The 17010-nt window shown below is 41.8% G+C and overlaps 1 protein-coding gene across 1 annotated transcript in view; it reads right to left on the bottom strand.

Moving 5' to 3' along the window:
- The window catches only part of ADGRV1 (adhesion G protein-coupled receptor V1), a 2003619-nt gene that overhangs the window by 965876 nt on the left and 1020733 nt on the right, over nt 1-17010 (bottom strand). Inside the window, exons 67-68 of the mRNA XM_069225272.1 lie at nt 12547-12766; nt 169-408 (exon numbers count right to left, since the gene is read on the bottom strand). Coding sequence (XP_069081373.1) covers nt 169-408; nt 12547-12766 — 460 coding nt within the window. The remainder of the gene's footprint in view (nt 1-168; nt 409-12546; nt 12767-17010) is intronic.

The following is a 17010-nucleotide window of genomic DNA, read 5'->3' as shown; positions in this document are numbered from 1 at the left end:
TTAAAATATTAAAACACAGCCATTACAATAAGGAAATATATCCTCCTATCTGACCACTTAACACTTTTATTCCCACTACCATTGACAAATAGAACCATAACAATTAAAGATGTGAAAGAAAAGCAGTTACATGACTTGACACTCTGTCTTATCATAAAGGACACTCACTATAATGGTGACATTTCCTGATTTCGGATCTATTTCACTCTCTCCTCGCCCAACATGCAATTTGACAGTAAATGCTTCTTGGACTTCAATTTCTGTATGAGGATAGATCTCCAAGGATATCATCCTCACACCTCCCTCTCCATCGCCGAAGGAGAAGGAGCCATTCACAGGATCGCCTATGTCACTGTTGAGGGATGACAGAACATCTCCAGAATTGGGTCCTAGGATGTTCCAAAGTATCTGTGAAAGACAAGTTCAAATGAATGTCAGTAGACTGACTACATGTATCAACGAATACCATTATCAACACAGCTCAAGAGAAAGGCCATGCTAAAAACACGATCAATGATCCTATAACTGAATTTATGTTTTCCCTCAGGACAGCGAACTGATGCTAAATTTCGAAATATGTTGAATGAGCATTGTATAGTTAACAGGTGATCTTATATTAGATAGTGAAACCAAAGAAAAAGTTGCACCTTGAAGATAGTAATGCAAATTTGAAAAAAACTGTGAAAAGACAGAATTACCATGTTGGGTACATGCAGCACATTATATGTGTGTCTGCCACAATTTTTTATTTTTTTAAAACACGTGCATCTCTTAATAGGCCCCCCTCTGATACCTCTCACAGGGTGATATATTGGAATGGGCCTTTCACTTAAACTATGTGGACTCAATTAAGAAGCTTTGCATTGTACCTATAATTTGCATCAATAGAGTCTCACCCTTTGAGCCACTTTCACTGCTGTCATAAGCTGGATCTGAAAACTCCAATCAGGATCTGATTACATACATTTTCGGCTAAGGTCTAATCATTGCAACCAAGCTCACAAAACAAGACGTTGAGAAATACAATACTAGAGTGCTGAGTCTCTAATAAGGTGCTACCATAGTATCACAGCAAAATTAGCCACAACCAGACTATCAAGAAGGTAAGGATAAGTTTTCTATACCTAACTACAACCCCTAACCCTGATGATCTACATGTTTTTAAGTTACAAGGGTGTGTGTAAATATATGTACGTGCCATCTCAGTATTTTGTTTGTTGATATTTTTGCTACAATATTAGGGTACCTTAATTGTCTACACCTGCAATTATGACAGCTGTCAGATAGTAAAGCAGTTTGTGTAATATAGAGATAATTAGAATCACAGTTGTTTATGAATTAAAAATGCATTATAACAACAAATGCCTGCCACCCAAGCCATTCCTTTAGCTTTAGGGGCTTCAAGCAGTTTGAACTGCCACACTTGTAGGAGTGCGGTGGTTAGTAGTTCTGTAGGTACTTTGCTGTGGCCTCCTGACGAGGGCCTTGGCACTTATCTTTTTTTTACAAATTAAGCACTGGGTGACATGGGCCACATGTTATGCTTGGTTTCAGATCTAACCTGGGTCCTTTACTCTGTCCATGGGACATGGATAATGATTGCATGTTCTCTGACTAACAATGGTACACTGAGCATAGAGTGTGCAATTGTCCTTGATTGTATAGCAACAGGAATCCATTTTTTTATAACTACTTTGTGCATATGGCCAGCAAGATGGAGATCAGAGCTAAAGCTGCCTGACAGAGATGTGAATTGAAGCTAAGCCCCAGTATATTCCTGAGGTCACATGAAATGGACCAAACTCTACTGTTGGGTGGCTAGGAATCAACTGGTCTTTATATGTGCGACTTAGCCTCCAGCACCTGTTCTGTGATGCAGAGACATGTATTGGCCAGGTGGGAAAGACCTCTCCTCTTATAAACCTTCGTTCTCGATCTCTTGACAATGCCAACAAGCTTCATCTTTTTTTGTCAGATCTGCTGATCAATAGTTTTATAGCTGAGCAGTCTCTGAGGAAGGATATCATACCTTCTCCCCTAAAAAGGAGATAAACCCAAACCAGAAAAGACCGCTGTAATACAGAGTTCAGGGCCTGATTTAGATCTTGGTGGAGGGGAATATTCTGTCACAAACATGACCAATATCCTGCAGCCATATTACAATCCCTTTATATCCTATGGAGATCTTAATATGGCGGACAGGATCTCCATCACATTCGTGAAAAAGTATTACATCTGCTGAGATCTAAATCAGCCCGTAAATCTGCTAGTAGGACTAAATGCATAGTATAATCCTCAGTTCAGTGCTCCAGGGAATTCCTACTGAGTGATGTTGAAGATTCATGCATCCATGTGCTGGTGTTTCATGGCTAGTGTCTTTGGGAGTCAGTCTGCTTTCCAGCTCAGAACATATCCATACATGAGGGAAAAGAGAGTACTGGTGGTATCCCTGCAGCAAGGAACTTCCTGGAAGGGTGACAAACATAGATTGTTGGAAATGACCTCTCTGAAGGGTCACCCCCAAACCTTTTGCCTTCCTCCTCTTCTTTTTCTGACATCATTTTTGCTGGCTTTGGGACCATGGACACTTTACCACTTTACCACTACTAACCAGTGCTAAAGTGCATGTGCTCTCCCCCTAAAAACATGGTAACATTTGCTGATACCCAATTGGCATATTTCATTTACTTGTAAGTCCCTCTTAAAGTGCACTACATGTGCCCAGGACCTGTAAATTGAATGCTACTAGTGGGCCTGCAGCACTGCTTGTGCCACCCACAAGGCCCCTTAACCATGTCTCAGGCCTGCCATTGCAAGGCCTGTGTGTGCAGTTTCACTGCCACTTCGATTTGGCAACAATTAAAAGTACTTACCAAGCCTTTTACTCCCCTTTTTCTACATATGAGTCACCCCTGTGGTAGACCCTAGGTAACCCATAGGGCAGGGTGCTATGTAGGTAAAAGGCAGGACATGTGCATGTGTTTTACATGTCCTGGTAGCGGAAAACTCCTAAATTCGTTTTCCCCTACTGTGAGGCCTGCTCCTTTCATAGGTTAGCCCTAGGACTACCCTCATGTACTATTTAAGTGGTAGATTCTGATCAGAAAGGGGTAACCAGGTCATATTTAGTATTGCCAGAATGTTAATTGAAAAGCCTACTTATTGGTGAGGTTGGATTTTATATTATTTAGAAATGCCACTTCTAGAAAGTGAACATTTCTCCACACTTAAAATCCTTCTGTGCCTTGCAACCTGTCTCCGATCAACGTCTGGGCTGGACTGGTTGAGAGCTTCCTTGTGCATTTCACCCAGACAACCACAAACACAGGATACTCAGTCACACCTGCACTCATCTGCATACTGAATGGTTCTTCCTGGGCTGGCAGGGTGGAGGGCCTGACACTTACATTTCAAAGGTTAGTGGACTGCCTAACCCAGTGGTTCCCAAACCTTTTCAACCCACGGCTCCCTTGACCTATAGGCCATTGCCTGCGGCTCCCCATTTTGTCACTTGTTTTCAGGTGGGGCGATGTAAGCCTGGCCTCACGAGTACTTCCATTTTTCTCCCTGAAAATAATTGGGATCAAGCCGCTGAAGGTATTATAATCATCAGTGAATCTTCAATTAAGGCCTTCAGTGGTTTGCACACACCCTAACCTCGACATTCTGATGCGTGCATGTCACTTTCCTTGTTTGCATCAGTGCTGTTCACATAATGTTGATTAATGTTAGCTTAGGTGCCACGTCAGGTGTAAGTAGCCAAACCCCAAATAAGAAAGGCATTTTGCCCTACCTTATCTTTACATGTCATTGGTGGATATGAATTGGAACTCTCCCAAGGAAACTCATAGCAGCTGTTTAGTTCACACTGCTCTCTCCCTCCCACCACCACATGCTCCTTTTTTATTCTCCAGTGGTCAGCAGTCAGGGCATCTCTGGTGCCTATCCCATGCTGTATCTTCCCTTTTGACACCCAGAACTAAATTTAAAATTGAATTAAGGAGTGTCAACGATCATGTTTCTGCTGTCAGCTAGGATTTTCTGGGATTAAGCACAACCTGTACAATAGGTGGGGTCACACTAAGCAGATGAATCATTCTGTCACTATATGAAGCCACAGATATTCACTAGTTCTTTGTGTGACAATAAGGGGCAGACTTATGGAAAGTGGCGCTGCAGCTAGTGCAGCGCCACTTTTCCTGCGCACCTCAGCATCCCCCTACCGCCACCATGTGTGCGCCGTATTTAAAATGTGGCGCACCATGGCGCAGGTTAGAGGGCAATAGCGTCATTTCTCATGACGCTATTGATGTACTCTGCAGGAGTAGTGCAAACAAATTGGCGCTACTCCTGCAGAGTACATAGGGCCCCATTCTAAAGAATGGAAGCCCCCTTTTAACACCTGTTCTTGAGCAGGCGTTAAAAGTGCTGTAAAATGGTGCAAGTAAATCTCATAGATCTCCTTACGCCATTTTTCTGGCTCCCCTATTAGCGGAACACCCCCTTTGCATACATTTTGCCTAGCTCAGGCATTATGTAGCGCAAAGGGTTACATAGTGGCGCAACGCATGCATTGCGCCACCCTGTAAATACGGCGCAGAGGTTTCGGCCTCATTGGGCCACATTAACATCAAAACGAATTACCTTAATGTGGCACAAGGTGGCGCTAGGGCATTATAAATATGCCCCTAAGAGTGCTGAATTCAAATAGCAGTGCATCTGATGTGCATCACCGTCTTTTTTCAGTGGTTCCCAACCTGTGGTCCGGGGACCCCTGGGGGTCCGCGAAGCCTCTTCAGGGGGTCCGCAACTGTTTAAAAAATTAAATGATATTAATAGATTAGGCCCCTAACTTTCAGTAATGACTCAATGGGGGGTCCCCAGATTCGAATTATGATTCAGTGGGGGTCCACAAAAGTCAAAAGGTTGGGAACCACTGTTTTAGATCATTAATCATGATGTTTAGGCAGTGCTTACTCCTACTCTAATTTTGCTTCATAGCATGATAGATAAATATTTGTACTATTATGCAGTGTCCATAAATCTTTGTAGTATGATGACATTCAAGTATTTTGCCCAGGATAGTTGGAAGGCTAAAGCTTCACAGAATGATTTCATACTTTCCAGCTGTAACTCTTAAAAATTAGTTTGTAGACTGCAGCTAGAATCCTGAAGTCCATGATTGCTTCTTTTGACCTTAAGGAGCTGTAAACTGTAGCAGTTAGTTTCTTAATAGCAGCTAGATGGAAAGCACATGTGAAACACTTCATTTTACAGTGCACACAATACTAGTAGTTAATATAACCTAATATTTATTATCACTCCGTCTGAACATCAGACTAACGTTTTACAGCAACTGATACACAGCAAAATGGCACACACACGGTTGAACACTGCTTAACGCTTTTATGGCCGGCTGAGAGATGAAAGAGGTGCATGCATTTTGAGCTGTTTATTTTAGAAGTATCTACATTTTCATTTCTTTTACCTGAGGTGCGTGGAACGCTGGTGCAGCTTCTTTCTTTTAACATTAAACCCGTCCTCGTTTGTTTCATCGCAGGGTGGGGTAACAGCGAAGCTTTCCCAACTGTGATTAATGTGTATCCTCTGCGTGCTGCAGAGCTGAAGTCCGCAACGCCCCAGAGTAACTTTATGGGTGGGGAAGGTCCTTCAAGAAGTAATGCAATGGCATTTCCCGGGCTGGTGATATCCGAAGCCTCAAGGCTGTGTGCTTGTCAGCCAGGCAAATCTAGGATTGCTGGCCATGCTCAGAGTGCATGATTTGTGCCTGCCCTAACTCTGACTTGCAAGCACTACCTGACTTGTGAGTGCTGCCTCTGTAGCAGACAGCTTGAGGCAGTTGGCAGAATTTTGGAATATTAATAATAGAATTAAAAAACATCCTCAGGGCAGAAAAAGAACGAGTGCGTGCCCCCCGGCCCTAAATCTTTTAAACTACCTTTAACCACATTCCCAAGATGTGCGCGGCACCCCTGGTTAGTTCTAATGGTGCACTGGGGTGCCGCTGCGCACAGTTTGGGAACCACTGGCATAACCCCCTACTGGGACCCTGGCAGACAGACCTGTAATGAAAGGGGATCTTGTGCACTTCAAAGCCACTATTTGAAGTCCCCCCCACTCCAGAGGCATTTTTGGGTATATAAACTGGGTCCTTGACCCCCCCCAAATCAGACACTTCTGGACCTAAGCCTGCAACCTGTCAAGAGGAACTGCCTCGCTGTCCAAAGGCCTCATCTGGACTGCTTTGCTGAGAAGGACTGCTGCCCTGCTGTTGCCCTGCTGCCTTGTTGCCCTGTGGCTGAGAAGTGCTCTCCAAGGGCTTGGATTGAGCTTGCCTCCTGTTTCCTGAACTCTTGGGCCAAAAAGGCTTCACCTACCGGATTGACGCACAGCCGAACCGGAATGATGCAGCCCGACTTCCCGAGTGAAGAATCGATGCAGCGCCTGCCATGTGACAGAAAATTCGGTGCATCGCCATACCAGATCGACGCAATGAATGTGAATTCATCCTGCATGCCCAGGATTTCCTCGCATCATCCCGGGGCATCAAAAAGTTCCCCGCATCACAGTTAGGAACCAATACTGTACGCCAGAAATCATCGCAAAGCCCTTTGCAGCATGGAAAGATGTGACGCATCGTCTGTGCCGCACTGGAAAATCCAACACACACCCTATTTTTTCACACATCTCCTCCTCTGCGGTCTCCGCGCATGTTATTTTTTATGCAAACCAGGTACTTCGTACAAACAAGAGACAGCTGTTGAGTTCTAAGATTTAAGACTCTTTGTAATCCTCCAAAAGTGGTATCTCAACTTGTGCTTATTGAATCTTTATCGTTTTGACCTTAATTTAACCAGATAAATATCATATATTTTTCTAAACCTTTGTGTGGTGTATTTTTGTGGTGTTTTCAATGTCTTACTGTTTGATTTATTGCAAAAATACTTTACAGATTGTTTTCTAAATTAATCCTGACTGCTCAATGCCAGTGGGTTGGCACAGGATAATTTGGATTGTGTGTGACTTACCCTGACTTGGATTGTGGTCTCTATTTAGACAAGGGTGTATAGCTCTGCCAACTAGAAACCCAATTTCTAACATAGAAGCATGAAGAAATGAAGGAGCTGTATAGGAAAGACTGCAACACAAGGCGAGGCACTGAGTAAGATGTTAGGGATGCATCCATTTTCACAGACTTGTGGAGGCCTGCTGCTATCCTTTTCCCCATTACCTTATAGCCCAGCCATCTCGTCCTATAGCCCAACAGTCTGTACTTGGATCCAAAAAAAAATGAAGGAGAGACCTCTTGTGAGGGTGGTCACATGAAAGTCAACTTTCAAATCTTGGGCTGCACTGTCCCAGAGATTGTGGTACTAAGGCGTTTAGAATTAAGCTGTGGCATGGCCGCTAAAGAAACCATCACCTAGACCAAGAACTATGGTGCTTTCAGTCTCTCAGTTGTACCTGAGCTGAACGCCTGCCTCAGCCCCAGGATTATGGTGCACAGTCACCAGGCCTCAGATATAATACACCAGCAGATTTCCAAATAACTCTTTTATTGTCCAGACTTAAGGCCTGTGGCCGGGCTCTCTGGATACGTTTTCGGTGGTGGGTTGTTCCTGGGCTTGCAGACCCTTCTTGGAGGTCATTCACAGAGGATCACACATGCCTATGACCTGATAAGTAGGAAAGCAACAGCTGACATTCCCCCAAAATCACCATAATTGTGCTTTTCTCATTCTCACTGAGTGGTGTATGACCTTCTAACACAAGTGACTTTGCACATGTATTTGCAGACATTTCTGTACGGGAGAAATTACCAACGCACTGTTAATGCCAGCATTTTATCTGCCCCACAGTAACTACCATTTTTTTTATTTGGGGGTGTGCTCCACACCCCTATGCCCCTTTGCATTTCCCCACCCTGTCCATGGGCATTTCACCTCCTCCAACTGCAGTGCTGTTTAATTAGACACTGCATTGTAGGTGGCAAAATGTCAATGGAGAAATAAATGTGGCACAAACGGCCTGATTTAGAGTTTGCCAGAGGTGTTACTCTGTCACAAACATGACGGCTATCCCATCTGCCATATTACAAGTTTCATAGGGTATAATGGAATTGTAATACGTCGGATGGGACATCTGTCACATTCGTGACGGAGTAACCCCGTCCACCAAACTCTAAATTAGGCCCTAAGTCTGCTTACCGTGCAATACAGCAGCACAGAGGGCTGAGACCACACAGACACACAAGGTATGCTGCTCCCCACAATCAATGAAAGAGTGAGTTCTGACTTTTAAAATAATAAACAGACTGAGCATGTTGAAGGCATAGAATAATGCCTAGGCAGTTCTGCGGCTCAACTGTGGGTGGTCGTACAAGGTGGCATCGTGGGCCTGAATGGAACCCTGCTACATTCACTAAAATAGCATTATTCACCAGGGCAGCTGAGGCATTAATAGAAACTGACTGAGCAGGGTCTGTTGGCAAAGAGGCACGAAGTCCTGAACCAATGTGACTACCCCTCTATGATGAGCCACAATCTTCTGCTTGCATTAACTGAAATGTATTCACCTCAAACTGTATTATTAGAAGTGGAGTATTGTGTTGTGGTGATAATATATTATGTCTTCCTTTTAGAACACTAAACATTAGTTGGACATTGATTATGTACTATGTACCTTGCACTGAAATCAAAGTGATAGAAGAGTGTACTTGGTTGTTTTTTTGTAGGTAAGGGCCCAGGAGACAGCCTAGGGAAATGACCCCATTTAGAAAAATTGGTGCCAATAGCCCCTTTCTGTCCTGAGGCCTCTCAGCTACTTCCAAGCATAAGTAAAAGCACACCAGAAATGTAAAACCATTTAAGGGGATACAAACTTATAGAACTTGAAGAGATAAAAATTAACCATATGCAACAACACAAAGGTAAAAATCAAAGCAAGCCTATGGAGAGAGATTGGTTGGGTTCTAAGTGACTTCTCAGGTCGAGCTCGTCGGACCATTATTGGGGTACGACTTGTGTTAAGTTCAGTGGTTCAGCACAGCCAAATGTTCGTCCTTAAGGCTTTGTCTCTCAGAAGTAAGTCAAAGTTTTCTAGTGAAGCAAGGAAGAATACTGTTGTTGGTCAGTGGTCCATGAGGCTGGAAATGGAGAATCAATGGTCTTACTGCCAAACACAAAAATTAATGAGTAGGGCCAACTTAAAAGATGTAGCCCTCACCTAGGTTGTTTTGCTGTTGGGATCACTTGACCACATTTTACTACTCACTGTCTGCATGTTAGCTAGATGGCCCTCCACCCCAGTAGGTCATCAGAGGCTCTGGCATCTGCTCCCTGGTGGAAGACAGCCTGTCCATTTTTTAGACTCCTTGTCCTGAAGAGATCTTACTGTCTTGAGAACAGCTGCTGGTGTGGGGGCTGTTCTACAGGCTATACAAGCACAGGCAGAGATGAACAAATGTAATTAAAATCCAGCACCTACTTAGAAGTTTCATAGATAAACTACAGTGAGAACGAATTTTCGAGTTTTTTCCTAAGTCAAATAAAATTATGGGAATATGAGTTTTATGACTGAAGCAGGCCTGTTACTGCAGAGACTTTGCAGCTTCATGTTTAAAACTGTCCAGGCAACTAGGCTATCTAGGCCACAAAGCCCTACTTTCAAATAACTTAGTTAATGTTAGAAGTATGCTTTTTAAACACGGCAAAACCATTTATTTTGACATGTGCCGTGCTCGCTGCAGCCAGTCAGAGTGGAGGGGCAGCTCTGATGCCATATTTAATTGTCATTCATGAGGGTGGTGCTTGTCCTCCCTGCAATCCACATGTGCTTTCAGACATCTATGGCAGTGTCACAATTCTGCATCAATGCCTTACCTAAGCATCAAATATGTTAGTTGGGGTAAGTTAAAAAATGTACAAGGGTAAGAGATCAGAACATTTCCACTGGGAGGTCTTCAGCAGTCTCCCAGGGTCCAGCACCTAAATATGTAATTAAATCCAGTCACAAGAAGCTTTTGCAGTGCAATAGGTCTCACATTTACTTGAGGTGAAGCTATTGGCATTGTAAATGTATAACTGGAGTTTTTTGCCACATTAATTAGTCAACCCTGACGCATATTTGGTCCTTTCTGACACATAATTCCAGAAGCCATGCATATGACTAAAGGAGTAGTAGGCCTACAGGAATATTTTTAAAACAAGGCTCTTAAAACACAAACTACTCCCAGGTACTAAACATATTTACTTGGTAATGGTACAGGCGACAAAGAATGAATGGGTAATTAATATATAACTGTACTCCAAGAATGCATGTTTACTGGTTCACCGTCCCTTTACTGCAGTCTTGAGAGTCAAACAAAACTCCCATGATTTTTCACACTCTTAAGGAGAGTCACCTCACATGATATTAATGAACCTCAGTCAGTCTTGAACTGAAATATTAGTTATAAAATATTGACCATGGTACAGCATAATTAACTGTAAGGTCTCCTCGAGGTTAGTTTTATAAATACATGCACACACCGCTCGTTTCACATACTCAAACATGTGCAGTTCATTTACTCAGGTTTTTGCTTTGTATTCACAGCTTGTATCACAGTATAAAAATAAAACTACAAGTCCAAGAATGCAAAGCAGAAACAAACTAAATGAGCGATTCAAGAATCGAATTAGGGAGCTGGACAACTCGCCAAATACTACTCCAAGGGCTGGTTTCCACCTTGTATCATGTAATAAAAATAAAACTACAAGTCCCAGAATGAATATGTGTGCTGCAAAGAACTTGTACTAAGCAGGTCAGAGTGCATATAATGTAAAAATGTCAATATAACTCTAGTGATTAATGTTCTTTTTGAAGAGAAAACTTACTTTTGTCTAGCTGAAGCTTGGACTCATTATAAGGTAGCGCAGAAGGTTAATGGTCTTTCTGGAGAGAGAACGTACTTTTATCTAGGGGAAGCTTGGACTCATTATAAGGTAGCGTAGAGGGTTAATGTGCCTAATGCAAAGAATGTGTGCTAGGCAAATCACAAACTGCATATAATGTAAAAATGTCAAGATAACTCTGGTGATTTATGTTCTTTCTGGAGAGAACATACTTTTGTCTAGTGGAAGCTTGGAGTCATCAAAAGGTAGCGCAGAGTGTTAATGTGTCTGCTGCAAAGAACTCGTACTAGGCAAATCACTAAGTGCATGTAATGTAAAAGTGACAAAATAACTCTGGAAATGTATGTCCTTTCTGGAGAGAGAACATACTTTTGTCTAGTGGAAGCTTATAGTAATCATAAGGTAGTGCTGAGGGTTAATATGCCTGCATTAAAGAACATGTACTAAGCAGATCAGAATGCATATAATGTAAAAATGATACCGCTGATCGAGTTTGCGCTCTAAGTGATGTAAGTGCAATGGCAGCCACGGAGCACAGACAAAAGAAAAAAGTAGTTCACCTATGCTGAAGTATATTGGCAATCGTCCAATTATCCCTGTAACAGGGTTGGTGTCCAAGGCGGTAACTAAACCGCTCTAAGGCAGGACAAACATAAGGCATTTACCAGTGACATCAAGTGATTTTTGAAAGGTTTTCCCACAAATGAATTAAAGTGATGGGTGTGAGGTGGACATGGATAAAAGCCCACAATATTTATAACAGGTCAAAGTGCTTGCGCAGTCGACCTAAAAATGGGCAAACCATGCAAAAATAACTCATTTTTAATTGATATTCTTTTTTCTGAGGTTATAACTTATAATAATTTAGAAATTCTTTGTCGCATATATAACTTTATAAAAACCTTTCAACAGATTTAAGTATAATAATGTGTTAGGCCCAGGGCATAGGTTGGTCAGTAAGTTTGGGGGGAAGTGAGCTTCAGGTTTCTCAACAATCACGCTGGCATATGATGTTAAAATACATATATGACAAGCAAGGCACTTGAGAGGGGCTTAAGGGGCAGTGAAAAGGGAGAGGAATGTGGCTTGGTAGGAGGACTAAGTGAGAGAAACGCAATAGCTTGTAAAATAACCAACATTTATAGAGATGAAAAAGAGATGGAAAAGTGTGTGTTTTTATCAGTGTGTGCACACAAAAATCGTTGGTAAAATCCAACAGACACCGCTCCATACTCAACTGAAAGCACCTGTACCCTACTATTCATTAGAAAATACATTTATTGGGGTAGGGGGTGTAATGCCTCAAACACCCCTACTGAAGCTATGCCCCTGCTTATGCATTCAAATTACGCTCCTGCTAGATTCTGCTGCTCACACATCATTTCATTTTGTGAACCAAAGACAATTTAGGGAGGTTTGGATCATATTAGTCTGTGCTTAATCTGTTTGTAAGTGTGATAGGAGCCTGTTTATAGCATGTTAAGCTTTTTCTCTCTTTCCCTTTTCCTCCAACAGGCTTGGTAGCCCCACACGTATTTATTCATGTATTTGTCCAAATACTTAACTACTCATGATACTCTTAAAAGAGATGGCACCATTTAACAGGTTATACATTTGAACAGGTTATACATACCCGAGAGTCCCCTAGCAGCCCTCCTGTTCTCTCGAGTACCAGAGTTAAGATCACTGATGTATTAGGGTTGGGTATGATTATTCTACTTTGATTAAGGAACCGCACCACTCCATTGGGTGAGTCACTTTTGGCTATAGTGATTTGGCTCACCAGATTGAGCCCAAGAACCGCACCTCCAGTTGCTCCAACCAAATGGATTTCAAACAGCTCAGCAAATTCCCTATAGAAAATATACAAAACACATGCATGAAAATTATGGTCAGTTTGAGCATTTCAAACAGTAGCTGTCATTACAGTCAATTGTTTTAATGCAGAGGTAGAGCAAGTAACTTAAAAGCAAACAAATGAGTGAAATGAGGTTCTATATTTAGAAAGGAGATATGCAAGACAAATTTTGAAATTAAAAGGTAACACGTCTGTGCAATTGTTTGCCACACTCACCCAAAATATGTAAATTCCCCTTAATATATACAGCCCTAGAATGGCCATATCTTAACTGATGAAAAACTCAGTGAACAAATGCTTGAGTATATATTGTCACAAAGAAATTAGTAATTTTCTAATAGTGTTAACGGTTCCCTTTTTCTCATGTACAATAGACATTCAGTAATTGTAGGGACACTGCTGTACCCACTTTCCAAACTCCATTGTCTTGTTCTTTTAATGGCCACTGTCATGTTGACAGAAAATAATGTATTCGTTTAAGTTAATGTGTAGGAGAACAAATTTATTGTAGTGCTAGTGGAAAAGGAACATGCATAAAGATTCTTCCAGACCAACAGAAAACAAACACCGGCAAAGCCAATAGGTCTGGCTTTTTTGACTGATAGCACTCACTGTGTCATTCACCTATGTCTATATTACTCTCTCACTTACAAATACAAAACAGCATCAAATGCACAATGTTTTTATACACACACAAACAACTGAGAGCATTGTAGTGACAGCAGAAGTGGAAATGATGATTGTAGTAGTGATGGTGACAGCAGTGGTCATACTTGTGGTGGTGGTAAAGGTTTTAGTACTGCCAGTGGTAGTCGTAGTCATGGAGATGGTGATGGAGATGATGGAGAGAGTAGTACTGATGGTGGTTGTTGGGGGCAGTATGGTGATGGTAATGTTGGTATTACTGCTAATGGTGATGGTGTAGTGGTGATGGTGATTGTGGTGGTAACTGCGGTAGTTGCAATGGCTTTGGTAGTGATGGTAAGGTTCTGACTAGAGTTGAGAATAGTGAAGATGGTTGTGCTGATGCTGGTGGTGGTGGTGGTGGATTACTACGGAGATGATAGTGGTATTAGTGATTGTGGTGATGATAGAGTAGTGTTAGTATTGGTGATTGTGGTGGTAGAGGGATTGGTTCTGGTGGTGGTAATGTTATGCATGATAGAGAGTTACTACATGGGCACAGGACCAGAAAAGCAGCAGGTAGTCATTGGCAGGATAGAAGACTGCTGTGAGATCCTGAGAAATATATAGCCAGTGGTGCTGCAACTTCATTTCGCTATCTGCAATAAGGTGCAATCAGAGACATTTGCAGGTACATGTAGAAATTGGAACAAAGGCCCACATTTATACTTTTTTAGCTCCGCATTAACACCGCTTTTTGACGCACAATCGGCGCAAACTTACAAAATACAATTGTATTTTGTACGTTTGTGCCGATTTTGCATCAAGAAGCGGTGCAAATGCGCCACTAAAAAAGTATAAATATGGACCAAAGTACTTTGTGTGCTGGTACCAGTAGGACCAGTTGGAATGTTGTGCTGGTATTAGGTGATTTCAGAGCTGTGTACAAGTTCTCAATCTAATAGAATCCTGAGAGTGTGGATGCCTGATTAACCAGCTCTGGCTTCACTTCCAGTCAAATCTCAGGAACCTGCCCTATAAGCTCCATTGCATCACGGTCGAGAGGGTTCAATATGTGCAGCATCATCTCAGCTTTTAACACAGATGTATTAAGTGCACAGCAGACACCATAGACTGCAATAAGTATGATCATTGATCAGGAACAAAAGCAATTAGAGGGGTAGGTGGAGCATTTCAGGTGATGAAAACCACTGATAGTGTCAACAGTCAGAATCCAATTTGATCAGGTTTAAAATGCAATTTATCACCACTCTCTGCAAAGGTCATACAATAAAATAAAGGGCCCTGGCTGCACTTGAACAACAAACCATTGAAATAATAGTTGGGTGTCATAATACCCCACATTACAGACAATGCGGGACAAGGGGTTATGTTAATATACAGCTGAAGTGAATTGAAAGTCTTGTTATTTGTCATGTATGAACATTTGCAATAAATCAACAAAGGTGTACATAGACAGTGTGTAGTGATGTTTACTGATGTACCTGTGCATACAGTTCAGATAGATTCTCATCACAGTAAATAAAAGGGTCACTATTTTCACAAATATATTTTAAAATATGCACTGATCCATGCTATCAGGAAAAGCACCTTGTCTGGGCTTGAACCACAAAGGTTGCAGTTAAAAGATAACTATCCTAATTACTTACAACACAAAACACCTAAAGGTTCCTGTTTGTTAATATGTATTGAATATTAAAGAATTACCCTAACTCTTGAATATGTATTGAATAATAAAGAATTACCTTAACTCCTGTGTATGAACATCTGTAATATTTCAAGAGACAACACAGGATGCTTTGTGATGTTTATTGGCTTACCTACACAGGTAATGAAGCCCTTCAGCACTGCATATAAAAACTCCTGCATATTTATCATTCTGTTAAAAAAAATATTATCTTAAAATGAACACTGCAAGTCAAATTAGGAGAGAACTTTTTGTATCAATCAATCAATCAGTAATTTGTTGAGCACGCTACTCACCCGGTAGGGTCTCAAGGCGCTTGGGGGAGGGGGTAGGGGGCAGGGGTGCTACTGCTCGAAGAGCCAGGTCTTGAGGCACTTCCTGAAGGTCAGGAGGTCCTGGGTCAGATGTAAGTTGACAGGGAGGGAGTTTCAGGTTTTGGCGGCAAGGTGGGAGAAGGATCTGCCGCGGTTGTGGTCTGGTGGATGCGGTGGACGGTCGCGAGGGCGAGGTTGGCAGAGCGGAGCTGGCGTATCGGGATGTGGAAGTTGAGACGCTCGTTGAGGTAGGCAGGTCCGGTGTCGTGGAGAGCCTATTGAGCGAGGATCAGGAGTTTGAAGATGATCCTTTTGTTGACGGGGAACCAGTGGAGGTCTCTGAGGTGGGCTGAGATGTGTTTGTGGTGAGGAAGGTTGAGAATGAGCCGTGCTGATGCGTTCTGGATGCGCTGAAGTTTCCTCTGGAGCTTGGCAGTTGTTCCTGCATAGACAGCATTGCTACTGAGGGCGTGGGTGACCGTTCTTCTGGTTTCAACGGGGATCCATATGAAGGTCTTGCGAAGCATGCAAATATGATATATTTTGCATTAACACAACATTAAAGACTAGATACATTAGTGCTATTTATAGAGAGAAATTAAGTTCATTCACATTTAGATTAACTATAGTTAATATAGACATACATTTTAAAATGGGTACTGTTGTTTGTCATTTTGTTTTGTGCCATGCCAACATTTTATGTCTAGGCGAGCTGGACTTTTAATTGCTGAATGAAACGTTCTTTTTCGTTCTTTCATAATTTTTTTCCTTCTGTTGTAATCATTGTGGAACAGAATGTTTTAATGAACAGTGCATTCAAGAAGACACCTAGAGTGTGCAGACTGTCCATGTATATTTTCTTGTTACTGATAGTGTGCTTTGAAGGATGCAGAGAGAAGTTAGATTTGTGAGAAACACTGAGTGTCAAAAAGTGAGAGTATCACCTCACTTTAAAATTACTGGACAGTTTAATGAGAATAACATGTAGGTACGTAAAATGTTAAGAGCTGTGTTCTTTTAGTTCAGATGACGAGGAAACTAGAGCAGAGCTGAGTAGGAGATCTTAGAGAAAAAGCAAACTGGCTTTTCTTTGTACTTCACATTGAGGCAAAGGCATGCTGATTCCTCCTCTGATTTATGAGATTTTGATTTAATCTCTATTGTTTATTATTCTACTGTATGCATTCTGAGTTTTAATTGATGCTAGCCTGCTTTTCGCATTCTGTAAACCAACCACTAACCTTTCAAAACCTATCATGGTTTGATATTAAAATAGCCTCTGTTTTTTTTGTAGTACCTAATATGCTTCACATAGTATTGAATGTTTGATTTGCTGACCAGGCTCAGAAGGAAGAGCAACAAAATCCCTAGGGGTATAACACTGCTCCTGGTCTGTCTGTAGAAGCGCTTTATAGTCTCTGAATTTGAAACCAAAAAAACCCACTATTGAACCTGGTAGCAGAGGATGGTTTCAGACGGTGCCTCAATTATCTAAAATTCACTCCTTAACTTAAAATTTTGCCCTGATTCAATCTAAATTCTCATTTTCCCCTGGTCCCATTTGGATTATTGATGGTGTTCCAGCATTCCAGA

Source organism: Pleurodeles waltl, chromosome 1_1 (assembly GCF_031143425.1).
Source record: "Pleurodeles waltl isolate 20211129_DDA chromosome 1_1, aPleWal1.hap1.20221129, whole genome shotgun sequence".
Lineage (NCBI taxonomy): Eukaryota > Metazoa > Chordata > Amphibia > Caudata > Salamandridae > Pleurodeles > Pleurodeles waltl.
This window is presented reverse-complemented; position numbering and strand designations above follow the sequence as displayed.